Below are 27,984 nucleotides of genomic sequence, written 5' to 3'. Positions count from 1 at the left end.
GGAGCTGGCTGCCCAGAGAGGTGGTGGAGTCTCCTGCTCTGGAGACTTTCAAAACCCACCTGGATGTGTTCCTGTGTGACCTGCCCTGGGTGCCCCTTCCAACCCCTAACATTCTGTGATTGTGTGAAAGAGCAACCTGGCTACTCTTGGGTTACTCTGGTTTCACCCCAAAAAGTGTTGCCTTGCAGTCACCATCCAGGCCTATAATTACAAAAGAAAAGCAGGGAAAATACCACTTTGACCACCAGAACAGTTAGGTTGCATAAGAATTACTGACTGGCATTTTTATTGGTTGTGCAATGCTCAAAATAGAAAATATTCCCTAGTCACTAGAATAATTTCACCTGACCTTTCAAAGTGCCACATCTAGTGGCACTCTGGCTTAACTGCCATTGCAAGATGTCTTGTCTGGTACTGCAGGACGTGGCTTCTCCAAGGCTGACAAGAGCAGCAGCCCTGGGGAGGTTTTGCTGGGGGCTGTGGCTGAGCTGCCATTCTTGCAGTTAGAGATGTGAGCAGAGAAATAGTTCATCCTGTAAAGCTCTGCTCGGGTCTTACAGCAGCCGAGCTTGCTCAGCAGCAGAAAGAAATCCCTTCGAAAGGCTTTGGTGAAGATGGCGTAGAGGAAGGGGTTCGCACAGGAGTTGACAGGGTAAAATAAAACCAGCAAGATCTTGGAGTTTGTCACTGTGATGAGAGGGACCTTGAAGGCAGCAGATATGGCAAAAAAGGAGATGGGGGCCATGCAGGTGAAATCTGTGAAGATCAGTATGGCCATTCTCTTGGCAACCTTGGTGTCTTTATTGGCAGCTACCAGCTCTGGGTTCTGAACAGCTATGTAAATCTTAATGTAGCAAGCACAAATGACAACGAAGGCGACGACATTCAGCACCAGGATGAGCAGTATGTAGGCTTGGGCGAGCCCCGTTTCGATGTCCATGGGCAAGCAGATGCTGACCTTCATGTAGCTGCTGACCCCGAAGAGGGGCAGCACAGCTATGAGAAGGGAGAACACCCAACCCCCCAGCATGATGGGCACGGCGTGGCGCAGGCGCAGCTTGCGGTCCAGCTGCATGGCGTAGGTGATGGTGTGCCACCTCTCCAGGGTGAGCACCGTCAGGGTGTAGACAGAGAGCTCGCTCGCAAACACCGTGAAGAAGCCGGCGGCGCTGCAGCCACCGCCGGTCTGCCAGTCGATGGCGTGGTTGTAGTACTGGCCGCTGCTCTGGGCGTCCACGGCGGCGATCAGCAGCAGGTACAGCCCCATGCAGAAGTCGGCGAAGGAGAGGTTGCACATGAGGAAGCGAGGAACGGTCAGCTTGTAGTGGCTGGTGATGAGAACGAGGAGCACGGTGAAGTTGCCGGCGAGAGCCAGGATATTGATAAACCAGATGAGGACCCTGAGGAAGCTGTAGCCCAGGATGTCCTCACAGGGGTTAAAGGCATCCGGTTCCGGGGTGCAGGTGAGTATTTTAGGCTGGCAGAAATCGTACTCGAAGTCGAAGGCGGTCAGCTCGCTGTCATAAAAAATGGCTGAGTAGCTGTAAGGGGAGGGCTCCTCATCTGCTGTGAACGGGTACAGATTCTTCTCTTCTGGCCACACCGATGTGTTGGAAGAGTCATCTCTGTAGCTATTCAAAAACCCAATCCCCCCCAGAGAGAAGTGAACTGTTTGTTACAAAATTGCAGAATCAGCCAGGTTGGAAGAGACCTCCAAAATCATTAAGTCTGACAGATCACCAAACCCTAACTAATCAACTAGACCATGGCACTAAATGCCTCATTCAGTCTTTTCCTAAACGCCTCCAGGGAAGCTGACTCCACCGCCTCCCTGGGCAGCCCATTCCAATGGGTACACCTCTCTTTCTGTGAAGAACTTCTTTCTAAGATCAAGCCTAAACTTCCCCCTGCACAGCTTGAGACTGTGTCCTCTGTCAAACAGAAGTCTGGTGATAAGGAGAGACAGAGCTGTTGGAGTGGGTACAGAGGAGGGCCACAAAGACAATGCAAGGGCTGGAGCACCTCTGCTAAGAGGACAGGCTGAGGGAGCTGGGGTTGTTCAGCCTAGAGAAGAGAAGATTCCAGGGGGACGTTAGAGCTGCCTTCCACTGCCTGAAGGCAGCCTACAGGAAGGCTGCAGAGGGACTTTTCATTAGCGTGTCTGGAGACAGGATAAGGGAGAATGGTTTGAAGCTGAGGGAAGAGTAGGTTTAGAGTGGATCGTAGATGCTCCTCAGTATGAGGATAGTGAGACTCTGGAATAGGCTGCCCAGAGTGGTTGTGGACCTCCTCCCTGGGGGTGATCAAGGCCAGGCTGGATGAAGCCTTGAGCAGCCGTGTCTAGTTGAGAGGTGTCCCTGCTCATGGCAGGGAGGTTGGAACAGAGGATTTCTGAGGTCCCTTTTAACCTGAGGATTCTATGACACAGAAGAGGTAAAGCAGTTGTGCAGGGTCAACACACTTCCAACTCAGGGATTCTAGTTCTACCATGGAAAACTGCTGGCATACAGACTTCTAATTATACTTTATGTAGGCAAAATTGTATTAAGAGTAGCAGCCCTTCTCTGAATCACAAACAACTGCACATATCTCAGGCCATGGAAAGTCTCCTTGCAGGCCATTAGCCTTCTTAACTATTTAATTGCTAATTTGAAAGGTGAATTCAGAACTGAAGCTGGAGTGAGTAAAGCTCACAGGATTGTATCTCTTTTAGATTTCTTTTGAACAAAACCCAAAAAATGGTGGTTTAATGATACTGAAATTGCCACTGTGCAACTGAATTGGCAGCTGAAAATCACAGCACCAGCAGGAGCGGGAGGTCTGAGCTGGCCACTTCCAGCATCTGTATGCAGACAGGTACTCACAATGCTTCATTAGGTGATTTCCTCGTGGTGTTTTCACACTCTTTGGAGAAATTGTCAAAAATGGAAAGCAAGGAATTTTGTCTGAAAGAAGAATGAAAAGAAAGTTGAGTGTCGCTTTGGATTTTGGCTAAATTCTCATCTTGTCTGCAAGCGATGAGAACTTCACCAACATGCAAAGTAAGCTGGAGTTGGACTCCTGGCAGTGTGAACGTTCCTGTAGACCTCTGGAAGCAGGGAGGAGGTTTCAAATACTACCACAGTAGGTAGCACCTCATGGGGAGTATAAGTATGGTCTTTCAGCTTGGTTATTCACAAATTGCATTGGGATGGAAGAAACCCTTGAGGGTCATCTTGTCCAACCCCCCCTGCAGTCAGCAGAGACACCTCCAACTACATCCAGGTGCCCAGAGCCACATAGAGTTTAATCTTGAATGTCCTGACCTGGAGTACTGTCCCCCTGTCAAGGGCCACCAGTGCAAGAGAGACATGGGCCTGCTAGAGGGTGTCCAGAGGAAGGCCACCAAGATGATCGGAGGGCTGGAGCACTTCTCCTATGAAGATAGAGTGAGGGAGCTGGAGCTGTTCAGCCTAGAGAAGAGAAGGCTCCAGGAATACCTACATCTGAAAGGGACCTACAGGAAGGCTGGAGAGGGGCTGTTTAGAAGGGCTTGTGATGATAGGCTGAGGGGCAATGGTTTGAAACTGGAGCAGGGAAGATTTAGGCTGGACATCAGGAGGAAGTTCTGCACACTGAGAATGGTGAAATACTGGAACAGGTTGCACACAGATGTGGTTGAGGCCCTGTTCATGGAGACATTCAAGGTCAGACTGGATGTCTCCCTGGGCAGCCTGCTCTAGTTGGAAGTGTCCTTGCTGAGTGCAGGGGGGGGTGGACAAGATGACCTTTGATGGTCCTTTCCAACCTGATGGAATCTTTGAATGTGTGAAAATAAGAGTTTTAAACATACTTAAAGTTCCTGCTGTCAGGTGCTGGGGACAGGATGGGACCCACTCCTGTTTTAAGCCAAATATATCATTTTCCTGGCTTTAGCAGAGATCTGTTGTTTTGTGCAAGGGCTTGCTACATACCACAGCATCCTTCTAACTCAAAGGATCATCAAAGCTAATGAGCTGAATGGAGCAGAATTGCCAATTTGGAGCTTGTGAAGCAGTGCAGCACAACAATGTACTATTTGGACTTACTTTTCAGTCCTTAGGTTTTGAAAGGCACAGCAGTGGCTTGGATAGGTGAGAACAGCTTCCAGAAGACTGCTGAACTTCTCCAGGGGTGGTAGCCTCTTTAAGGAGTAAGATGATGTTGCGTTTAAGACTTGAATGGCCTCCAGCCCATAACTAGGCAGGGATTCCAGTGCTGTTGAGGAGATATCCCTGTGAAATAAAGAGAGCATTCCTCTCTTCAGATCACAGAATCAGCCAGGGTGGAAGAGACCTCTAAGATCATGAAGTCCAGTAGGTCACCCAACCCTAACTAATCAACTAGGCCATGGCACTAAGTGCCTCATTCAGTCTTTTCTTAAACACCTTCAGGGGTGTCAACCCCACCACCTCTCTGGGCAGCCAATTCCAATGGCCAATCTCTCTTTCTGTGAAGAACTTCTTTCCAAGATCAAAATGTATCTATCAAAATACAACTAAAGCGTTGTAGGGTAACAGTGACTTCTTGTTTCACCAAGCTCTGAGTGTGCAAAGCTGCCTCAGCACCTGATGCCCAGCTCAGAAACATGGTCTGTGAAAGTACAGAGCAGCAGGGTAAAAGCACGCCTGGGGCCCGGAAACCCCCATGAGGCAGAGTTCTCTGTCCTGGGGAAACCAAAACCCGCTGCTCCAGGGGCTGTACCCTGATGTCCTTATTTGCAAGCTACTGTGCATGGAGTGAGGGATGGCTCTTTAGAATGCCATGGGTTGGAAGGGACCTTTAAATGTCTAGTTCAACCCTCCTACAGCAAGAAGGAACATCCACAACTAGATCAGGTTGCTTAGAGCCCCATCAAGCCTCACCTTGAATGTCTTTGGTGATGGGGCTTCAACCACAGCCCTGGACGACCTGTTCCAGTATTTCACAACTCTGATTGTGAAAAACATCCCCCTAATGTCCAATCTAAGCCTAATCTGTGCTAGTTTAAAACCACTGCCACGTGTTCTAGTGCTACCTGCCTTTGTCAAATGTCCCTCCTCAGCTTTCCCCCTTCAGGTACTGGAAGGACACTGTAAGGTCTCCCTGGAGCCTTGTCTTCTCCAGGCTGAACAGCCCCAACTCTCTCAGCCTGTCTTGATAGGAGAGGTGCTGCAGCCCTCTGACGCTTTTTGTGGCCCTCCTCCAGACGTGCTCCATCAGATCCATGTCCTTCTTGTGTTGAGGGCCCCAGAGCTGGACACAGCACTGCAGGTGAGGTCTCACCTGAGCAGAGCAGAGTGGCAGAATTACCTCTCTTGGTCTTCTGGCCATGCACCTTTTGATGTAGCCTAGGATGTGCTTTAGGCCAGAGCAAGGGAGAGAAAGTGGGTGAATGGCACTCGCCAGCAAGCTAACAGGTGGGACAACCTCCCTTCTCTCTACCTAACTCTCAAAGGCTGTTCTAGGTTTTTAAATGAAATAGTTATTAATTGAAACACTTAAATGAATCCTTGCCACAGCAAGCTTAAGCAGTTTGGTTTAGAGTAGCTTCAGAGGACTGTTTGTGTGAGGAAAGGCCATCAACATAGCTGAAGATTTTCAATGGTAGGTCATTAAACAGGGGGGAAAAGGCTACAACTGTGAGTAGCATTAGTAATGCCATGTACTGTAAGGCACCAATAAAAGGAACAGAATGACAAGTGTGGCACAGAGTGCTATTTACAGAACCACCCATTGTGTTTTCATGCATGGAGTCACATGCAGTGCAGCCAGCCAGCAAGTACTTGATTAATAAAGCATGAGGATGATGATAATGTGGTTTATTCAGCGCAGGCTTCTAGCATGCAATCAGCTACTTCCTTTTTATAACCAAATTCTCAAATAATAAATAGTAAAATTGTAGTTATCCTACCAAAAGATCTTAGTTTGCAATGCCAGAATATAAAGCACAAGGGAAGGATCAAGAGGATCAAACACAGATAAAGCAAAGGCCAAAATATCTGTGAGGTGGAGGTCAATGGCAATGCTAGAACTGGCTGATAAGCATTTGGCGTGGTGCAAACTGAGCCTTCCACCCTGTGATTTCATAGTATCACAGAATGGCTTAGGTTGGAAGGGACCTCAAAAATCATCTACTCCAGCCTCCCTGCTGTGGGCAAGGAGTAGACTAGGTTTAGCTGCTCAAGGCCTCATCCAACCTAGCCTTGAACATCCCTAGGGAGGGACATCCACAAGCACTCTGGGCAACCTGTTCCAGAGTCTCTCCACCTTCATACTGAAGAACTTCTTGCTAAGATCCAGTCTAACCCTACTCTTTCTCAGCTTCAAACTATTCCCCCTTATCCTGTCTCTAGACACGCTTATGACAAGTCCCTCTGCAGCTCTCTTGTAGGATCCCTTCAGGTATTGGAAGGCAGCTCTAAGATCCCCCCAGAGTATTCTCTTCTCCAGGCTGAACAACTCCAGCTGCCTCAGCCTATTCTCATAGCAGAGGCATGTTTCATGGCATCTTGTTGATATATTTCCATTTTAGAGGCAGAGGATAAGAGATGAAGTCTTCTTCCAGACTCGGAGGCCGTGTTAGCTGGGATGATGTAGCCTACACTGCACAGCACCTTTCCCATAGGACACCAACAAACCCGGGTGAGGGAGTGCTGGGTACTTACAGGACATCTGGTCCTGTGGCCCCTCTCAGGGCGTCGTTGTGTATCCGCCTGAGGTTCTTGTTGTCCTTCAGGATTCTGTGGAGTCAAACATAACTCTCTTTACATGTATCCTTTAAATGAAACCTTTTCTTCTTCTTTACTTATTTAGTTTATCCTCCCCAACTACTTCAAACCTTTCTCCCATCAGAGCTGCTGTTGCAATATCTGGCCTGACAGTGCTTTTATTCCTCATGCAACTGTTCCCTTCCCTGATGTCACTAGACCACTATCATCTACACTTAAATTCTGATCATTTCAAATGTCTTCTAATTTAAACCAGGACAACCAGCAGTGTAGAGAAACGCATCAGAAGTTTTTGCTCAAACCAAAAGGCTAAGTCCCAGAGCGTGTGAAAGTGAATTACAAACTATTGAGTCATAGAATGGTTTGGGTTGGAAAGGACCTTAAAGACCATCCAGTTCCAACCTCCCTGCCACGGTTTGGGACACCTTCCACTAGATCAGCTTGATCAAGGCCTTCTCCAATTAGGCTTTGAAAACCTCCAGGGAGGGGACATCCACAGCCTCCCTGGGCAACCTGTTCCAGTGTCTCACCACCCTCACTGTCAAGAATTTCTTCCTAATCTCCAGTCTGTAAGTCTGGTCTCCTTAAGCTTCAATCCATTCCCTATCATTCTATCACTACAGGCACTTGTAAAAAGTCCCTTCTGTCTTTCTTGTAGGCTCCTTTCAGGTACTGGAATTATCATCTACACTTAAATTCTGATCATTTCCAATTTATTATAACTTGAACCAGGACAGGCAGCAGCATACAAGAATGCAACAAAACTTTTGCCCAAACCAAGAGGCTGAGTCCCAGAGCAGGCGAAAGTAAATTACAAACTATTTGTTGTTTCCAGACACAGAATGTAGGTCCCTTGGTTTGGGCTACTGTTTCCAGTTTTCCACTATTGCTGCTAAGTTTAAGAATGTATTATATTTGATGAAAGATGATAAGCTTTTCTCATCAAAACTAAGGGATGGTGTTTCAGGAAAAGCAGGATGTGCTGCAGGGTCAGTAACTGAGTTGGAGTGAGACTGAAACACGACACTTTCTAATGGGTAGCAGGAAATGCAAAGGCAGAGCCAGTGAGGCTGAAGGAAGAGCCTTTAACTGTATTTCATCGATTAGTTACCATCTTTATTATTATATTACTGTACTACTTACTGTATTTACTGCCTATAGTTACTATGTATAAAAAGTACTGAAGAGGGGAAATATACTCACAGTTGATTGAGCTTTGTCCCATTGAAGGCATGGCTGTGGATATCTTCAAGTCCATTTTTGTACAGTTTGCTGAGGATTAAAAATAAGGTGAAAGGGAGAACGATTTGGAAAAAATGAGATTATGTTACATACTACAGGTTTTAGAGTTTAGACTCACAGATTCATAGAATGGTTTGGGTTGGAAGGTCATCTAGTCTCAACCCCCCCTGCCATGGGCAGGGACACTTTCCACTAGATCAGGTTGCTCAAAGCCTCATCCAACCTGGCCTTGAACACCTCCAGGGAGGGGGCATCCACAATCTCAATATTGCCCTTAATGATTAGAGGGATGGGAGTAAAGGGTCAGTGTTGGGAAGAAGGAACCAGGCTCTGCTCACTGATGTCCACTAATAGGACAAGGGGCAATGGGTGCAAGCTGGAGCAGAGGAGGTTCCACAGGAACAGAAGGGAAAACATTTTTTTTTGTGGGGGTGCCAGAGCCCTGGAGCAGGCTGCCCAGAGAGGTTGTGGCGTCCCCTTCTCTGGAGACATTCAAAACCTGCCTGGATGCTCCTGTGTAACCTACTCTAGGTGATCCTGCTTTGGCAGGGGGGTTGGTCTCAATGAACTTTTGAGGTCCCTTCCAACCCCTGACATTTTGTGATTCTGTGGTTCTAACCTTCCAGTCTCTCAGGTGGCTGTAGCAATGAACCCAGACTTTGCTAAGAAGGAAAGTATGGTGTGTGGAGACTTAAGAGGAATCAACATAAACTGAGTCAGAAGAAACCAGGGGAAGAATAAACATCAGTACTCTGTATCAATTTCTTCTCTCTTTCTCCTGTTCAGAGAGTCCCTGTGCAGCCGATGCTCATCAGCAGTATCAGTCTAGTTTGTCCCTGAAAGCACTATTTCAAGAAACCACATCCCTGAGGGTAGAAGAGAGACTTTGGCTCCAGCACAGCCTTTGGAGGTTTGTTGATGGTATTTTATAAAAACAACACTGCATGGAAGATAAGGATTCGGATTCCTCCTCCTCCTCTTTTCTTTCCTAAGTGAAGTTAGCTTTTGGGTAACCTTCTGCTCTTCTGCCTGAAGGACACTCTGCTAATTCCTAAGCCTTTCAAAACCAAACTCATGACACGGACATACATTTTTTTGGGGTTTAACTTCAAGATGTTTCTAAAGTCAGGCTGCTTACTTTGAAGCAGAAGTGTTATCCTTGCAGGAGGAACTGCAGCTAGGATCATTTTACTCACAGTGTCAGTGATTCATTGTTCATCCCCTGGAAAGCGTTTTGTGGGATCGTTGTCATACGCAAGTTATCGCAGAGCTCCCTTGGGGAGGGAAGGAGAAAAAGGCGGTTTTGTCAGTGGTCCAGGAACAAGAGAGAAAAGACTCAAGGCTGGGTTAGCTTGGGTCTCTACTTACAAAATAAAATGAGCTTCTAGTGAGAATATCTGTGTCAGGTCTGGAAAGTGTCTTATCCCAGTGTTACAGATGCTCCTGGAGAAAAGCAGAATTCCTTTTTACAGGAGAAAATGTTAGCAGAGAGGAGACAAGGAGGCAGCTCTGCAGGGACAATTGTAACAATTCCTTAAAAAGATTAGTGTCATGTATGAATCCTAGAATGGCTTAATTTTGAAGGGACCCCAGAGATCATTGATTCCAACCTCCAAGCCAAGGTCAGGGATGCCTCCCAACTAGACTTGCTTGCCCAAGGCCTCATCCAGCCTGCCTCCAGAGAGGAGGCATCCACTACCTCCCTGGGCAATTTGTTCCAGAGTCTCAACACCCTCATACTGAAGAACTTCTTCTTAAGATCCAGTCTAACCCTGCTCTAATGTCCAGTCTAAACCTACCCAGTGGCAGCTTGAGGCCATTTCCTCTTTTTCTATCACTAATTACCTGTGAGAAGAGACCAGCACCAGCCTCTCCACAAGGTGCTTTCAGGTAGTTGTAAAGAGCAATGAGGTCTCCCCTCAGCCTCCTCTTTTCCAAACTAAGCAGCCCCAGCTCCTTCAGTCGCTCTTCATAAGATTTATTCTCCAAAATGCATGAGAAACTTCTGGTTTCATTCTACTTCTTTCTGTAATTTCTCTACTCTTGCATATGGAAAAAAAAAAAAATGGTTAAAAAAAAGGCAAATAGAAAAGAAGCAAAACTCTTTCTTACAAGTACTTCAGCCTTGGAAGGTTTCTGAATGCTCCATCCTCGATGTGCAACAGATTTTTTGTATTCAGGATTAATCTGTAATGAGGGGGAAAAAATATGTTAATGTTTTTTACAAATTAGTCTAATTGTCAGGCATTGGGGGTGGGGTGGGGGGTGGGGGTGTGTCACAAGAATTCTGCTTCTGATTGGCCTTGTCAGGAAACAGTCAAGTGCAGAAAATGGCAGCAGGTTGTGATACAGACATACCCCCAGTGCATTCTGCAGCACTACTGGAAATGAAATTGAGCTGTCATTGTTAGGTAGCTGACAAAAGGTTAACAGCTCCTGGATCCTCACGATTCACTGAGCCGAGATGATCTGTTATGGATATCCTGCTCATTTTGCTGTCACCTGCCAGTTTTGTGTTCTGGGTTTGTGGTGTGCTTAACACAGTGAGCTGCTGCTTTACCACCGGGGCTTAGAGGCACATGAGTGCTACCATCGTGGTGATCTTGGAGGTGAGGCTGAGCAAGGAGCCTGAGCTTTGTGTACGTGTGTGCGTGCCTTGTCCTTGCCCCACAGTGAGATCCCTGTGTAGAATGGTTTGGGTTGGAAAGGACCTCAGAGGTCATCCAGTTCCAATCCTGCTGCCATGGGCAGGGTCACCTCCCACTAGACCAGGTTGTTCAAGGCCTCATCCAACCCTGCCTTGAACACTGGAGAACCTCCCCTATGGGGACAGGCTGAGAGAATTTGGACTCTTCAGCCTGGAGAAAAGAAGGCTCCAGGGAGACCTTAGAGCAGCCTTCCAGTACCTGAAGGGGGCTACAAGAAAGCTAAGAAGGGACTTTTTACAAGGGCTTGTAGTGATGAGATGGGAGGGAATGGATTGAAGCTTGAGGAGGGCAAATTTAGACTGGAGATTAGGAAGAAGCTCTTGATAGTGAGGGTGGTGAGACACTGGAACAGGCTGGTCAGGAAGGTAGTGGAGGCCTCATCCCTGGTGGTTTTTAAGGTCAGGCTGGATGTGGCTATGAGCAACCTGATCTGGTGTGAGATGGCCCTGCCCATGGAAGGAGGTTGGAACTGGATGATCCTTGATGTCCCTTCTAACCCTAACAATTCTGATTCTATGAAGGTAAATGCACAGGGTTAACCCTTTTATTCTTTCCCTAAACCCACTACTGATTTTTGTGGAAATTGGACTCAGCCAGAGTTGGATAAATCTGTATCTCTGGCTTATGTGAGTAACTGGCTTCAATGGAGTTCACATAAAAGGAGTGGGGGGAAAAAAGAAGAGATGGATTTGTCCTCACTCAGTTGCACCATTTTTAAGCCACTGGCTGATCATGCTATGTGGAGGGAAAAAAAGAGGAGGCAGTAATGAGATATTGAACCAGATTTATAGTTTCCAATTTCACTAAATATTTCAGAGCATTCTCCTATTCATTGCTTTTAACTTGCCTCTCTCTCTCAGATGCCTGTGCAGGTCAAGTTTAAAATCAGTACATGTTCTGTTTGAGTAATATTTTAGCACTCAGAGGAAGTGCTCTGCATACTAAGCAGCTGTATTTAAATCCTCATCTTCAAAAAAGAAAATTTTTCCTCATCTGTTGTCATCTCAAATAATTTCCCTGCTTAGAAATCTCAACAGTGCTGGCAGAAATAGGCAGAGCTCTGCTCCTGCCACCGTGCTCACTGAAAGCTGTGGGACATTAGGCATGGATCACAGAATCACAGAAACATTCAGGTTGGAAAAGACCCTCAGGATCACCAAGTCCAACTCAGAACCCTACTCTGCAAGGTTCACCCCTAAACCGTAGCCTCAAGCAGAACATCCAAACCACCTTTAAACACATCCAGGCTTGGTGATTCAACCACCTCCCTGGGCAGCACATTCCAATGCCTGACCACTCTTGCTGTGAAAAAATGTTTCCTAATGTCCAGTCTAAACCTACCCAGTGGCAGCTTGAGGCCATTCCCTCTTGTTCTGTCACTAGTGACTTGTGTGAAGAGACCAACACCAGCCTCTCCACAAGGTCCTTTCAGGTAGTTGAAGTCAGGATGTCTTTTGTATGATTTCAGTCTCCAAGGCTAGACCTTAAAGAGGGCTCCCTGTTTTACATGGCACTTTTGTTTCTCATCACAGATCTAGTCCAAAGCCAATCGAAGTTAAAGAGGAAGATTTGGTCCAAGAATACTTCTCCTCAGACTGTTTACTCCTTGGTGACTCTGAACAGATGCTTACATTTCAGACAGCGTGGGGAGGCTGTCAAATGCGCTCACTTCTATCCTCTCCAGGGAATCGCTCTGCGAGATTTCACTGCAATGAAACAGGTAGGCACAAAGCAAGACATGAGCAAGAAAGACACCAGAAATCAGCTTTCCAATTAGCATTTTCTTCTTTTCACACAACCAGGAAATGATAGGGGTTGGAGGGGAGCTCTGGAGATCGTAGAGTCCAACTCCCCCACCAGAGCAGGGTCATCTAGAGCAGGCTGCACAGGCAGGCATCCAGGCAGGCTTTGATTGACTTCAGAGATGGAGACTCCACCACCTCTCTGGACTGCCTGTTCCAGAGCTCTGCCACCCTCAATTCTTCCTCATGTTTAGAAGGAACTTTCTGCGTTCAAGTTTCTGCCCATTACCTCTTGTCCTGTCGCTGGGCACCACTGCAAAAAGCCTGGCCCCATCCTTCTGACACCCACCCTTTACATATTTATCAGCACTGATAAGATCCCCCCAGTCTTCTCCAGGCTAAAAAGCCCCAAGCCCCTCAGCCTTTCATCATAAGAGTGATGTTCTAATCCCATAATCATCTTTGTAAGCCTTTGCTGTCTTTCTGGAACTGGGGAGCCCAGAACTGGTTACAGTACTCCAAATGAGTGCCCTTTTTTAATGTTCTTTTAGAAATAGTTGTTCATCTCTTTGTACCAATTTTTGTTTGACAGCAGTGTCCATGCCTCACCACAGACACCTTGAGAGCCCTTGCAAGGAGAATTGAGAAAGACTAGCCTTTTGTTGTCTTGGCAAAAGGGAATGCCAGCCTCTGGAATAAGGCACAGACACAGGCTGGGTGCAGAACAGGTTGAGAGGAACCCTGAAGGAAAAGACCTGGGGATGAGAAGCACCCCATGAGCTGGCAGTGCCTTCCTGCAGCCCAGAAGGCAGCTGTGTGCTGGGCTGCAGCAAGAGGAGTGTGGGCAGCAGGGCAAGAGAGGGGATTCTGCCCCTTGACTCTGCTCTGCTGAGACCCCACAATGCTGTTGGAGCAAGTCCAGAGGAAAGCCACAGGGGTGATGCAAGGGCTGGAGCACCTCTTCTAGGAGTATAGGCTGAGGGAGCTGGGGTTGTTCAGCTTGGAGCAGAGAAGACTCTGGGGGGACCTTAGAGCTGCATTCCGGTATCTGAAGGGATCCTACAAGAGGGCTGGAGAGGGACTTTTCATGAGGGTGTCTAGAAACAGGACAAGGGGGAATGGTTTGAAGCTGAGGAGAGTAGGTTTATACTGGATCTTAGCAAGTAGTTCTTCAGTACAAAGATGGTGAGACTCTGGAATAGTTTGCCCAGGGAGGTCATGGATGCCTCCTCCCTGCAGCTGTTCAAGGCCAGATTGGACAAGGCCTTAGGCAATTAAGTCTATTTGAGAGATGTTGGGCAGTTGGAGTAGATGATCTCTAAGGTCACTTCCAACCTGAGCCATTCTAGGAAGTATCTTTGCACTTATGTAACCAGAAGGAACCTCACACCTGGGAGCCTTTTGCTCCTATTGCTAGTCCTGCTTCACTCAGCTGGACTATTTGTTTGCAGGGGTGATGCTGTAGATAATGTTCATAGTGCTTCGTATACTAAGTCATAGTTTCATAGTTTCGTTCAGGGTTGGAAGGGACCACAAGGATCATCTAGTTCCAACCCCCCTCCCATGGGCAGGGACACCCCACACTAGATCAGGCTGGACAGAGCCTCATCCAGCCTGCTCTTAAACACCCCCAGGGACGGGGCCTCAACCACCTCCCTGGACAACCCAGTCCAGGGTCTCACCACTCTCATGGGGAAGAACCTCCTCCTCACATCTAGCCTGAATCTCCCCACCTCCAGCTTCATTCCATTCCCCCTAGTCCTATCACTACCTGAGATCCTGAGAAGTCCTTCCCCAGCCTTCCTGTAGGCCCCCTTCAGATACTGGAAGGCCACAATTAGGTCACCTCAGAGCCTTCTCTTCTGCAGACTGAACAGCCCCAACTCCTTCAGTCTGTCCTCATAGGAGAGGTGCTCCAGCCCTCTGATCATCCTCGTGGCCCTTCTCTGGACACCTTCCAGCACCTCCACATCCCTCTTGTAATAGGGGCTCCAGAACTGGACACAGTACTCCAGGTGGGATCTCACCAGGGCTGAGTAGAGGGGGAGGATCACCTCCCTCGACCTGCTAGCCACACTTCTCCTGATGCAGCCCAGGATCTGATTGGCTTTGTGGGCTGCAAGGGCACATTGAGAGGTCATGTTGAGCTTTTTGTCCACCAGCACCCCCAAGTCTCTCTCCTCAGGGCTACTTTCCAGCCAGTCACTGCCCAAGATTCATAGATTCATAGTCATGTTTCATAGTCAAGATTCATAGATTCACAGATTGCATTGGGTTGGAAGGGACCCTCAAAGGTCATCTTGTCCAGCCCTCTTATGGTCAGCAGGTGCACTTCCAACTACATCAGGCTGACCAGAGACACATCAAGTTATATCCTGAATGTCTCTGTGGACAAGGCCTCAACCCCATCCCTGGGCAGCCTGTTCCAGTATTTCACCACTCTCATTGTGCAGAACTTCCTCCTGATGTCCAACCTAAATCTGCCCTGCTCCAGTTTCAAACCATTGTCCCTCATCCTACAAGCCCACAAGCCTTTCTGAACAGTCCCTCCCCAGCTTTCCTGTAGGTCCCCTTCAGATACTGAAATGTAGCTCTAAGGTCTCCCTAGAGTTTTCTCCTCTCCAGGCTGAACAGCCCCAATTCTTTCAGTCTGGTGCAATTTGAGGTCATTTCCTCTTGTTCTATCACTTGATCCTAGGGAGAAGAGACAGACCCCCACCCCGCTGCAACCTCATTTTAGGTAGTTGTAGAGAGCAATGACATCTCCCCTCAGTCTACTCCAGACTAAACAATCCCAGTTTCCTCAGCTGCTCCTCACAAGCCTTGATCTCCAGACCCTTCACAAGCTTTGTTGCCTTTCTCTGCAAATCTGGACACATTCCTCCTGTCTGCAACTGCCTTACCATTTCTATATGCTGGAATGACTTGTGGCAGTGAGAATAATTGATCACCTGATTTGCAGATGGTGATGAGTTGCACAAATAGATGATTTAGAGATTGATCATTTGAAGGTATGCATTCTTCAAAGTAGCTCTACACTTCACGACAATTATGAAACATTCTATAGGTTTACTTCAGACAAATACATTGATTTTTGCACTCTTAATGTGGAGAGATACATTAAAAGGATACAAAGAAATGAATTAAACTCTCTTTGTGGAAGGGAAAATGTCAATGAGCAGAAGCTTCTCTGTGAATAATAGCAGGTACATACAGTGTGGGAAAGTTTAGCCTCAAGTCACACAGGTAGGAGAAATGTGAGATTGAAGTGGGGCTCCCCTCTGAAATTGGTGAAGTTCTCATTAATCATTAAGGTGCAAGTGAGTGCAAGAATACAGCACCACTGGATTGTACCATGGCACTTCATTGCAGTGGAACAGATGCAGCAGAATTTAGCTTATTTTCTACTTGCCAGAGCTACAGGAACACTGAAGTTTATAATTCAGCCAACACTGTTTAACCAATAAGCACTAAAAGCTAAAGCAGTCCTGTTGAGTCTATTTAGATATTTGAATTATCCTCACCTTTCAAGTCTTATCCTTCAAGAATGCACCACAAAGGGGGTGTCCTACCCCCCTAAATAAATCAGGTAACAGCCAATGCATATTTTAATATCTGATGCACTAAGTGCCTTTCATAGGTGAAGAGGTGTAGAAGTGGACCTTAAAAAGAAAGTGGCACTGTTTGTGTTATGAGGAAGGTCATTCCCCTGCTCTACATTGCACTAGTGTGTCATCAACTGTCTTCTAGAGACCATTCAATGCAGATAAATGTTCAAGTAATCAATAATGGTGACCCCAACCTGCCATGTTTCAGCTGGGACAGCTGACCTTAACATCTCCAGCAAGAGGGCATCTACAACCTCCCTGGGCAACCTGTTCCAGTGTCTCCCCATCCTCTCTGTCAAGAATTTCTTCCTAATCTCCAGTCTAAATCTGCCCTCCTCAAGCTTCACTCCATTTCCTCTCATCCTATCACTACAAGCCCTTGTAAAAAGTCCCTTCCCAGCTTTCATGTAGCCCCTTCAGATACTGGAAGCCAGCTCTAAGGTCTCCCCGCAGCCTTCTCTTCTCCAGGCTGAACAGCCCCAACTCCCTCAGCCTGTCCTCATAGGGAAGGTTCTCCATCTCTCTGATTTTTGTGACCTTCTCTGGACCTGCTCCAGCAGATCAACGTCCCTCTTATGCTGGGAGCACCAGAACTGGACACAGTGGTACAGGTAGGGTTTCACCAGAGCAGAGGGGCAGAATCCCCTCCCTCATCAAGCTGGCCACACTGCTTCTGATGCAGCCCAGGGTACAGGCTGCAAGTGCACACTGTTGTCTCGTGTTAAGGTTTTCATTACATTAAGGACATTTCATGAAATTAAGGAGAACCCTAGGGAAAATATTGTCAACTTACATGATGAAAGCATCTCTAAGTCCTTCAAAGGCGTGTGATGGGATTACTTTTACAGGGAGATGAGTAAACAATCTGAAAAATTAAGAGAAGGAGGAGAGGATTGTGAGGCATGGGGTTTCCTTCTTTACACACCAGGAGAAAATCACCAAAGCACAGCACCACTTCATTTCACCTGCAGTTCTCTGTAAGCCTGTGGCCTGATCCATTTACCACTGATCTCAGTTAAACAGAATTCAAAGGATATTGGCTCAGTTCCTCAGCAACATCAATTTGAGGCTAATCACTGTCAAATCATTAATAAGCAGAACCTATGAAGTAAATTAATAGCCTGATGGAAGTGGGCTGCTACACTTTTAAAGATGTATTTATAAGGAAAGAAATTGCATCAGTATGGTTAGTTGATTAAGAGCCAGTCTGGATGTCCCTTATTCAATATTTCAGTTACTCTGCCTGAGAAATTAATGATGTGGGAGACAGATCTGCATTTTACCATTCTCTTCTGCATTTGAGTCACAGTGCTTTTACCTGCCAATTTATCTAGCCATTGACCACACTCTCCTTGATAATGGCCATAGGAAAATATTTAACATACTTGAAGACCTTATCTTTGTGCAAACATTTTGCTTTGTAATCACAGGTATCTAGTCAGAGATGTTTGTTTCCCATCCTTAAATGCACACCCCCACCACCCCTCAGGGTTTTTTTTTTTGGCTGAAAGGTTTCCTTCCTACCCATTTAACCTGCTTGCTTTGTTATAATCTTCTATATCATAGAAAGGCTGAGGTTGGAAGGGACCTCAGAGATGATCTACTCCAACCCCCCTGCCATGGGCAGGGATGCCTCTCAACTAGACTCAGCTGCTCAAGGCCTCATCTAAGAATTAAAAATGTATTCAATTACAAACACTTATAAATATGTATTTTTATATCTACACATATCATGCCCACACAATATAAAGGACAGGATGTCAGCCACCTGTATGTCTTGGGCTTACAAGGTTACAAATCCAGATGTACTCTGAAGCCTGGCAGTCACTTCCTAGCTATGGTTCAAGTTGCATGATCTAGGACATATCAAAGAATGAGGGGGGGGTTTAGAAGGGGCCTCTGGACATCATGTAGTCCAACCTCCTGCTAGAGCAGGGTCACCCAGCATTAATCACACAGGAACACCTCCAGGTGGATTTGGAATGCCTCCAGAGTTGGAGACTTCATAACCTCATTGGGCAGCCTGCACCAGTGCTCTGCCACCCTCAAAGTGACACCCACCTTGTGTTTACGTGGAACCTCCAGCATTTATTTCCTTGGCATGTTGACTGCCTTGTCTGTGAACTGGAGACAACAATGGTTCCCTACCTAATAGGGATGTTTTAAGGATATATATGGTTTTGACAACACAGTGAATGGGTCATGCCTGTCTCTAGATGGCCGCTGGAGTGTTCTGTGTGAGGTTTGCTGAAACCAGAAATGAAACTAAGTCATGTGTCTTGAAAAATGTGTTTGCCCCTGAGGGGACAAAAGACTAGTCAGAGAATTGTTTTGGTTGGAAAAGACCTCTAAGATCATCGAGTCCAACCACTGACCTGACACTACCATGGCCATTAAACCATAGAATCATAGAACTGTTTTGGTTGGAAAAGATCTCTAAGATCCCAGAGTTCAACCATCAACCAACCCTGTGCCAAAGTGCCATGGCCACACATTTCCTGAACACCTCCAGGGATGGCGACTCCACCACCTCTCAGGGCAGCCTCTTCCAAGGCCATGTCCCAGATTTTTTGAGCACCACCAGGGATGGTGATGCCACCTTATAGAAGGTTAAATACTCCAAGCCAAAAGTAAAACAACTTCAGGAAGTAGTAGAAAGTAGAAGCTGAGAAATTGTTGCTCTGTAACCCTGGCAGTAGGAACCTCTGCATAACTGCAGCACCAACTGGGGTGGCTTACAAAATAAAGCATGACTTTGGGGGAAGATATTATGATTTACAAAAGAAATCTGAGCATATCTTAAAGTGCAAAGACTAAAACAGATCTTGGCTTTTACTTACATCAAAATCTTCAGCCAAACAAGCCCCTGCCACTCTGGGATGTGACTATTTACAGTGTAGCGGTTGTAACATGTGGCTCAGTGACCCACTCCTGCTGCCTGAAGAGAGCTTTTGGCAGTGGTGCTCCAAGTTTCAGCTAAGTCATTAAATTTAAGTGGGATGACCCAGCATTTTAATAGCTACTGTAGTTAAATTGCATGACAGCCCTTAATCCATTCTGCATTTCAACTTCATTGGGTTTTGGTTTTTAACTCTCCTGAGCTCATCCATGGTAGCTGGAACTGTGAACTCATCTGCACTGACATTACCTTGTCCCATTAAGCACCTCACAAAACAGCAAGAGCCAAGGAAAAAAGGCAATTCATAACCAGCCCTCTTTCTTAAGCCTTGAAATAACTGGTGTGGTGTGCACAAACAGGTCCACATCAATGAAGACATCCTAGGTTCACCAAAAATTGAATGTTCCCACCCCTATTTTTGTCCACTTTGTGCTTTGTACCTCAAACCCTGCATTTATATGTCTCCTCCTATGCTCACCTTTTGCAGATCCTTCAGCTTGCTAAGTACAAGCCAGCCTGTGTATGTAGATTCATAGAGTGGTTTAGATTGGAAAGGACCTTACACATCATCTAGTTCCAACCCTCTGCCCTGGGCAGGCACATGCATAAGCATTTAGGTTAACTGAGTTTTGAGCTGCTTGTTGCAAGTTTAAATCTTCCCAAAGTGCAGAGTAAAGTGAGGCCTTATCTCATGTTGGAGTCTCTGCTATTGAACATGACTGATGTCTTTGACAGCACACCACAAAACTCAAGCAGCTCCTGGCAGGAATGAAATATTGATTTCTCTGATTGTGAAACTCAGAGGTATTCATCTATCTCTCACCAGAGCACAGTGGCAGAATGTCCTCTCTCCACCTGCTGGCCAGGCTTCTTTTGCTGCAACCCAGGCTGCCTTTGGCCTTCTGTGCTGCGAGTGCCCATTGCTGGCTCATGTCCAGCTTCTCACCCACCAGTACCCCCAAGTGCTTTTCTGCAGGGCTGCTCCCAATCTCACCATCCCCCAGCCTGGATTGATATCGAGGATTGTCCCTGCTGAGACTAAGAAGACACATAGCTGCTGTAGCTAAAATAGCACAATGAATGTGTCTGGATAATGGGAGCTTCTATAGTGTCTGTCTAATGTCCAGATTAAAACCAGGAGCCTGAGAAAAATGTGGTCAATTCCAGACTGTATAAAACACATCCTTCTGCAGCCTGTCGAAAGTCTAATCATTCTGAAAACTGTTTCAGCAATACCATGACATGGCAAGAATAACTTGGTAAAGAAAAATGGCTGAGATTTCCCTACAGGATGCACACTTGGGATATAATAAAGTACTGAAAACACATTTGGAAATGCAGCTCATTTGAGCATCAAGGTTTGAATTACCTGGCTATAGCTGGATTTACATATTGCTGTTTATTTTCTTCTAGTAACAAGGTCTTCTCTGAGGTCTGCTTTCTGTATTCTCATGGAACTAACAGAAAGAAGTGTGTTGGAACAACCTGGAACAGCATTTCCCACCCCTACCCTCAAATTATTATTGCCAGCACTACACTGCAATTTATCTGCTGCATACAGGTACAGATGTGACTATGAGGGGGGAAATGTCTCTTGCTTTGTCTCATACAGGGGAGAAGAGAGCTCAAAAGATCAGTGGATTATGGAAAGAGAAGGAGTCAGTACTAGCAAAGCTGGCAAAGCTGTATGAGTAGGGGAGAGGGGGCAGAGAAAGGGAGACAACAGCTAAGCAGGGAAGAAGACACTAGTATGAATATCAAAGAGGTGAAAGGAAAGTAAACCAAGTTCAGTAGGAACTTAAACAAAACAAGAATACATATAGACCTATAAGGGCAGTGACTGTAAGTTCATCAGTACAGCTTTGTAATTGTACACTTTCTATTAACAAAATGAAACAGACAAACAAAAACTATCAACACACACCCCCCTCAATTAAATGGCAATGGAAATTTATTAGAACAGTTCCAGACTCAATGTAAATCAGGTTGGATTTGGCCTGGAACTAGAAGGAGCTGGGCATGTAGAACACTGGCACAGGTTGCCCAGAGAGGTGGTTGGGGCCCCATCCCTGGAGATAGTCAAAATGAGGCTCAGCAGGGCTGTAGGCAGCCTGATCTAATTGAGGATGTCCCTGCCGACTGCACAGGGGGTTGGACTAGATGACCTTTGGAGGTCCCTTCCAAACCAGACCATTCTGTGATTCTATGATTCTATGTCTGCAAATGCAGGCTGAAAGACATGGATTTTTTTTTTCCCATCTAAGTGTAAATGTTTTCTCTGCAGGAGGATTGATCAGAATTTTGGGTGAATTATTTTCTGACTGCAAAGCTGCTTTCTACAGCCAGCCTAACAGCTGGACTTTGTGTACAGTCATAAAAGATTGTTATATTAAAGGCAGAAGAGTTCTTCTCTTAGTTTTGTCCATCATCTAGCCCTGTTGATCTAAGAGAATCCTAACTGCCAACAGCCATAAGACCATTTTCTCTCCTAACCTGATCACTGAAGTTGGGATGTTGTTTCTTCCTAAGATGATAGATGGAAAATGGGAAAATAAAAGAGTATGCCAAGAAAGAAAGGAAGGAAGAAAGGAAGGAAAGGAAGGAAAGGAAGGAAAGGGAAAGAAAGAAAGGGAAAGAAAGAAAGAGAAAGAAAGAAAGAACCACCACAACACATAAGTAGAGTTTTTGATAACCTCTCTGGGCTGGGATGTGCATCATCCTAATAAACATGCTAAATCCATTAAAAAAATTAACCTCCCACTTGTTTCTGTTGCTGCAGGGATCCTTGATGTGCTTGTTGCAATAACTATGGAGAGGCTCTTTAGCATCCACAGGCTCTCCTTGCTCTGATGCTCAGGTAATTATTAGGAGAAAGGGGAGGAAATGGTACTTTCTATAAGCTGGCTTTGGAAAAACGATTCAGATGGTTCTAGGTTAACAGAAATTGGTATTTCTGGCTCCTATCAGTTCTTCAGTTCTGGACAAAGGGAGAGGAGATGAGGGGATAGTATCATCCCTGGGGAATTTCAAGAGCACATGAAATTTACAAACAAATGAGATGAAAATAGAAAACACAGGCTTTGTTCCCAAAAGGGGCATAATAAGGCTCCATTTGTGTGCAGATAACCAAAGGATCCTCAAAACAGCAACTGTGCTATCTGTTGAGTTGTGTAATCCCTTATTTTGACGCCACCAGTGTTTAGATCAGTGCTGTAACTAAGCCCATAAACATCACAACACTGGAGTACCTTCTTATATCAAGTATTTTGGTCTGGTCTGCTACATCATGATCTTAAGAGTATGGTGTGGGGGTAAGGGAAGGCCTGTGATTCCCTGTTTTTAACCTTAATTCCAAGAGGAGTAGCAGGCAGAAAGATCTGATGCAGCAGTCCATAGAGACCCAAACAGCTGTCAAAACTCACACCTGCTTGGTTTTTTTCCCCCACTACGGAAGGGTGGACAAAGGGAAGATTAGCCCCTAAACTGTCAATGAGCTGGACCTCCAGAAGAGGCAGAGAGAAGGGGTAAGGGGATTTTGCTGCATTAATATAGGGCTCATTAAACTGCAGGAGCTTTGGGTGAAGAGGGTCAAAGTCAGTCCGGCTTTGTGAAAGAGAAAAGAAACCAACCAGGCAGGGAACCCCTAGAAGATAAATATCAACCGCTTCATCGGGTTCCTCTAAAGTTATCCACGCCACTACTTGGGAATAGGAAAAGCATCTTTTTGCCTCCTGCCCGCAGCGGGAGAATACAGAAAGTTGAGATCTGTCCCTGAGGCTGGTGGCATGTGGCATGTGCTTTTGGAAGCCGAGAAAACGTCCCGACAAGATGCGCATCTTCGTCCTAGAGGGGAGGAGTGGGGGGTGAAACAAACCCCCTGCTTCCCGTTCCTTGCAAGGCTTCCTCTTCGCACCAGCGCCCGCCAGGCTCCGAAACCCGGCTAGCCCTTCAGTCCCTAAGCATCCCATCCAACCTGCTCAACTCCCGACGGCACTTCCCAAGACATGGGGAAGGCAGCAGCACCCCCTCTCGACCCGCTCCCACTCTGAGTGGCCGAGGCGCAAGCGGCGCTGCCGGTGCCGTCTCCCCCGCGGTACTTACGCGCGGGCGGGCGCGGGCAGCGGCCCCTGGGGCGACGAGAGGCAGCGCAGGGCGGCCTGGCTGCAGGCGCAGCGGGGAGGGCAGCGGCCGCCCGCCGCGGGCAGCGGAGGCGGCGGCAGCAGCAGCAGCAGCAGCAGAAGGGGCAGCAGTGCGGGCACCATGGCCGCTGGTGCCTCTTCGCCTCTCCGCTCCTCTCCCCTCGACTCCTCTCGCCTCTGCCGCTCCGCATCCCGCGAAGACGCCGGCCACGGTCCCCGGGCTCCTCCCGCCCCCCGCCCCGGGGCGGGCTCGTTGCCCTCCGTCGGTGGGGAAGCCGCGGTCCGGCTGCTGTCCTGTATCTTGATAGTGGTGAAGGCTGGTTTCACGGAGTTTGGTTCCCATGAGTCCTGTCACCTGCTCAGTCCCTGCACCTGCAGTGCTGGGTGCAGCTCTGGAGTCCTCAGCACAAGGTCCAGAGGAGGTCACAGCACTGGACAGAAGGCTGGGGCAGTCTGAGAGAGTTGGGATTGTTCAGCCTGGGGAAGAGAAGACTCTGACAAGACTGTATTGTGACTTTTCAGAGGTTAAAAGTGGCCTATAAAGATGGGAGCAAGATTATCATCAGGGCCTGTTGCAACAGAATAAGGTTTTAAATGGAAAGAGGGGAAATTTAGATGGAGTTAGGATGAAGGTCATGGAGAGGTGGTACAAGCCCCATCCTTGGAAACACTCCAGGTCAGATTGGACAGGGCTCTGAGAAACTTAATCTAGTTGAAGATGTTCCTGCTCCCCGCAGCAAGGTTGGAATAGCTGACCTTTAAAGATCCTTTGCAAACCAGTCTGTGATTCTGTGATTGGTAGCACAAGATATACTCTCCCAGAGGTTCAGCTAAATGCTAATCAATATCTAAAAGGTTGAAGTCAAAAGAATAATAGAACAAATGAGGTTGGAAGGGACCACAGAGATGCAAGGCCCCTGCCATGGGTGGAGATACCTCTCAACTAGACCCAGTTGCCCAAGACTTCATCCAGCCTGGCCTTAAACACCCCCAGGGAAGAGGCAACCACAACTTCCCTGGGCAACCTGTTCCAGAGTTTCATCACCCTCATACTGAAGGACTTCTTCCTAAGATCCAGTCCAACTCTACTCTTCCTCAGCTTCAAACCATTCTCCCTTGTCCTGTCTCTAGACACCCTTATGAAAAGTTCCTCTCCGTCTTTCTTGCAGGATCCCTTCAGGTATTGGAAGGCAGCTCTTCTCCAGGTTGAATCCCTTATAGCAGAGGGGCTCCAGCCATTGGATCATCCTTGTGGCCCTCCTTGGGAAGGATGGAGCTGGGCTCTTTTCAGTCGTGGCCAGCAATGGGACAAGGGGCAATGGGCACAAGCTAGAACAGAGGAGGTTTCACTTTAATATAAGGAAAACACTTTGAGGATCTCAGAGCACTGAAACAGTAGTTGTGGAGAGTCTCCTTATCTGGAGACTTTTCAAACCCACCTGGACATCTTCCCATGCAAGCTGCTTTAGAAAGGGGGGTTGGAGGGTTGGACAAAAGTCCCTTCTAACCCCCACCATTCTCTGACTCTGTTGAGAGGCTTTCCTTGGCCAGTGGTGTCTGTGCAAAGCCTCTGCATCAGGCTGCGTTGTATGAAAGCTGAGCTGGTGGAGGTGTGGGCCCTGGGAGGTGCCATTTGTCTGACTGTTAACTACTTTGAGAGCTTGTGTCTGAGGGGAAATCTGCCACAGTTCCTTTAATGGGGTGAATGCTTATTGAGCAGCTCTTGCAGCCTCATCAGTGGATGGGAATGGTTGGGATACAAATGTCGCTGTCAAATGCTCTCTTAAGGCTCCACACACAGCTGCTGTATCACTGATGAAGGATTATAATTTTCCTGCTGAGTGATCAAAGAGAGGCATTCCAGAACGTGTGACTTGTTATTTTATGATCAATTATAGCCTTTGTGTGGAGGAAGTAATCATGTTCTTAGGGCTGCTTATCTTCACAGAGGTCCATTCATTTTGTAAGGGGCTGCTTTCCAAGTAACTGTGTTATTGTTATTATTATTTATTACTGCAACTGTAGCTTCTAGACATTGGGACCCTATATATGGGCATGATGGAGCAACCCACCAAAAAAGACAATTGCTCCCCAGAGCAGGATTTGCAAAGTAAATATAAGAGTATGGGGACATCCTCAAAAGCTGCCCCTGTCTTCATGGTATCATAGAATGCTTCAGTTGGAAGGAACCTCGGAGCTCATCTACTCCAAACCCCCTGCCATGGGCAGGGACACCTGTCAACTAGACTTGGTTGGCCAAGGCCTCATCCAACATGGCCTTAAACACCTCCGTGGAGGAGGCATCCACAACCTCTCTGGGCAAACTGTTCCAGAGTCTCGATACCCTTGTACTGAAGAACTTCTTCCTAAGATCCAGTCTAAACCTACCCTCCCTCAGCTTCAAACCATTCCCCCTTGTCCTATTGCTAGAAAACCTTATGAAAAGTCTCTCTCCAGCTTTCCTGTAGGGTCCCCTCAGGTATTGGAAGGCAGCTCTAACATCTCCTTGGAGTCTCCTCCAAGCTGAAAACCCCATCTACCTCAGCCTATCCTCACAGCAGAGGTGCTCTGGCCCTTCAGTAATCCTCATGGCCCTCCTCTGGACTTGCTCCAACACTTCTATGTCCTTTTTATGGTGGGGACACCAGAACTGTTTGCAGTATTCAAGGTGGGGTCTCACAGGAGCAGAGTACATCCAGTTCAAGTGTATCCAGAAAAAAAGCACAGAGTAAAGGAAGGAACGAGCCAGAGCAGCATGGGTTTTGCCTGAGTTGATTCTTCCAGTTGTTGCTTTAAACTCATGGCATCAAACAATAAAGCCTCTTACAGGTTTGGATGTTGAGAACTAGAAGAAGACAGGAAGGAGACTTATGAGAAGTGAGGGGTTCAGGGCCATCCCTGTATTCTCAGAGGGGGCTGGGAGGTGGAGATGGGGCTGGGAGGTGGAGATGGGGCTGAGCCTAGACTGGCCTCAACAGCATAACCTGTATCCATCCATACATCCATTTCAGGAACTGGAACCAAACTGCACTGGCTGGCAAAGTCCTGCTTTGTTGTCCCTACCACCCACTCAACTTTCTTCCTTCGGCATCATCTACTCCACTTTAACCAGTAGTGATGTTAGCTTTTGTTCTGACCTTGCAATGGCTGGGAGGTGTGCTCCATAACTTTATTCAGCTCTGCTTGGCATACCCTTTTTCTCCACTGCTACAGCAGGGTTAGACTGATGGGTGGCCTCCCTAAATACAAGTAGCTTGTGCCTGTATTGTGGTCTCTTCTCCTCCTCATCCTCACCTCCCCATCATCTTTGGAATCAAAGAAAGTGGTGGACTTAGAGAAGGAAGCAAGGGACCAACTGAACCACACCAGCCTCAAACCTGGGATAACATCCTGGCCTTTGAGAGGACGTGTTCATAAGGAGTGCATGGTCCTTGAGGCCTCACCTATGGTACTGCTGACCCCTTCCCAACACTCTGCTGCTGTAGCCAATGTGTGGGCTCCCACAGCTTCATTTCCTACAAGGAGCAGTCAATGAGGAACGTTCTGGGTGTATTCCTGTGTTATTTGCATGCGCTTATATGGATTGCTTTGGGAAGGAGATGGCCAGAAGGCAAGCCAGAAAGGCCTTCCCTGAGACTCCTGCTGCCAAACTGCTGGCTCCCGAGGAGCAGGTCAGTTCCCACATTGACTATGTACGGTCTTTAGTCCAGGAAACAAACTGCCTGCTGCCAGATTGTCTGTCCACAAAGCTGCTGACAGAACCACAGTCAGGCAGAAGAGTGCATCTTTAAAGAAAGGCTTGTTTGACAAGCCAGCTTGGAAGCGCATGGGGAGCAGCACTGCCGAGTGACGCCTGCTGTCATTCTGTGCCTGGCAGGCACTGTGGGTCGTCTGTTTTATCTGCAGCATTTGGTGGTTTGCAGAATTTTGTTGCTGCTCAGATGCCTTTGAGGGTATTATCAACAAAGGTGTTAGAACAGTGTGTGGTGTTGGAGGATGTGAGTTCTCTTCTCTGTGTGGTGCCTGCCAGGAGCATGGGAGCAGTGGCCCTGCTCTACCTTTGTCACACACAAGTGGCTGTCCATGCCTGGGGGCTGAGAACTGTGCTTCAGTGTAATTAAAGATATGCCTGATGCTATTCCTCTGCTCAAGTACTGGCATAGGCAGGGATTGCTTTACACATGCTGGAGTGCTTTCCAGGATCCTTGCCTCAAGGCCACTGTGCAGAAGCCTCCTCGAGCTCTTCTGCACGCAGGAAACGCAGGAGTGATAACAGCCACCGGGGCTGCAGCTGTGGCTTGTAGGTTTGTTCTGCACAGGAGAAAAATGTAAACAGGAAATCCCCACCCTCCTTACTCCATGCAGGCTCCCACTGATCAGAAGTATGGGGTTGATGGATCAAGGACTGAGAGGTCTGGCTCAGAGGACCTGCTGCTGCTACAAGGTTTCTCACTCTGACATCTAACAGCAGGGCTGCAACCTGTCATCCTGCTTTGCTCGGGAGCGACCCAGAGCTTACGGTCGTAGAAACACAGAATCATAGAATGGTTTGGGTTGGAAGGGACCTCCAAAGATCACCCAGTCCAAATCTCTGTGCAGTAAACAGAGGCATACTCAACTAGATCAGGTGGCCCAGAGCCCTGTCACTGCAGACCCATTGTAGGCCAGTTATTTAATTTACTGCCTTCCCCTCTCTTTCTCCATTTGTTAACCTTAACATGCCTTTCTACAGTTCCTCAGAGAAGTAGTGCCAGTGGAGTACTCACATGTGGAAAAAAACACCCTGCCTTTGAGCTAGCAAAACACAGCTAATTGCAGTGTTACAATTAACTGAATGCCCTTAACAGAGTCCAAGGGGAGGAAATCATAGTGCAGCATCTGCTCGAACATACGCTTTTCTTACTTTCCAGAAGGTAAC

The 27,984-nt window shown here is 47.2% G+C and overlaps 1 protein-coding gene across 1 annotated transcript; it reads right to left on the bottom strand.

The window, feature by feature from the left end:
* Nucleotides 1-274: 274 nt before the first annotated feature.
* Nucleotides 275-23,231, bottom strand: LOC137448840 (lutropin-choriogonadotropic hormone receptor). The gene is made up of 11 exons (XM_068153738.1): nucleotides 23,029-23,231; nucleotides 16,822-16,893; nucleotides 12,310-12,384; nucleotides 10,083-10,157; nucleotides 9,339-9,413; nucleotides 9,167-9,244; nucleotides 7,932-8,000; nucleotides 6,666-6,740; nucleotides 4,068-4,253; nucleotides 2,865-2,945; nucleotides 275-1,631 (listed from the first exon to the last, which is right to left on the bottom strand). Exons 1-11 carry the CDS (start codon nucleotides 23,187-23,189, stop codon nucleotides 383-385), a joined length of 2,196 nt encoding a protein of 731 aa, XP_068009839.1. The 5' UTR covers nucleotides 23,190-23,231; the 3' UTR covers nucleotides 275-382.
* Between the last annotated feature and the right edge of the window lie 4,753 nt (nucleotides 23,232-27,984).

This window comes from Melanerpes formicivorus, unplaced genomic scaffold (assembly GCF_026170545.1).
Source record: "Melanerpes formicivorus ecotype bairdi unplaced genomic scaffold, bMelFor1.0.p_v2 SCAF_26, whole genome shotgun sequence".
In the NCBI taxonomy this organism is placed as follows: Eukaryota; Metazoa; Chordata; class Aves; order Piciformes; family Picidae; genus Melanerpes; species Melanerpes formicivorus.
The sequence above is the reverse complement of the archived record's forward strand: the minus strand, read 5'-3'. Positions and strand labels throughout refer to the sequence as shown.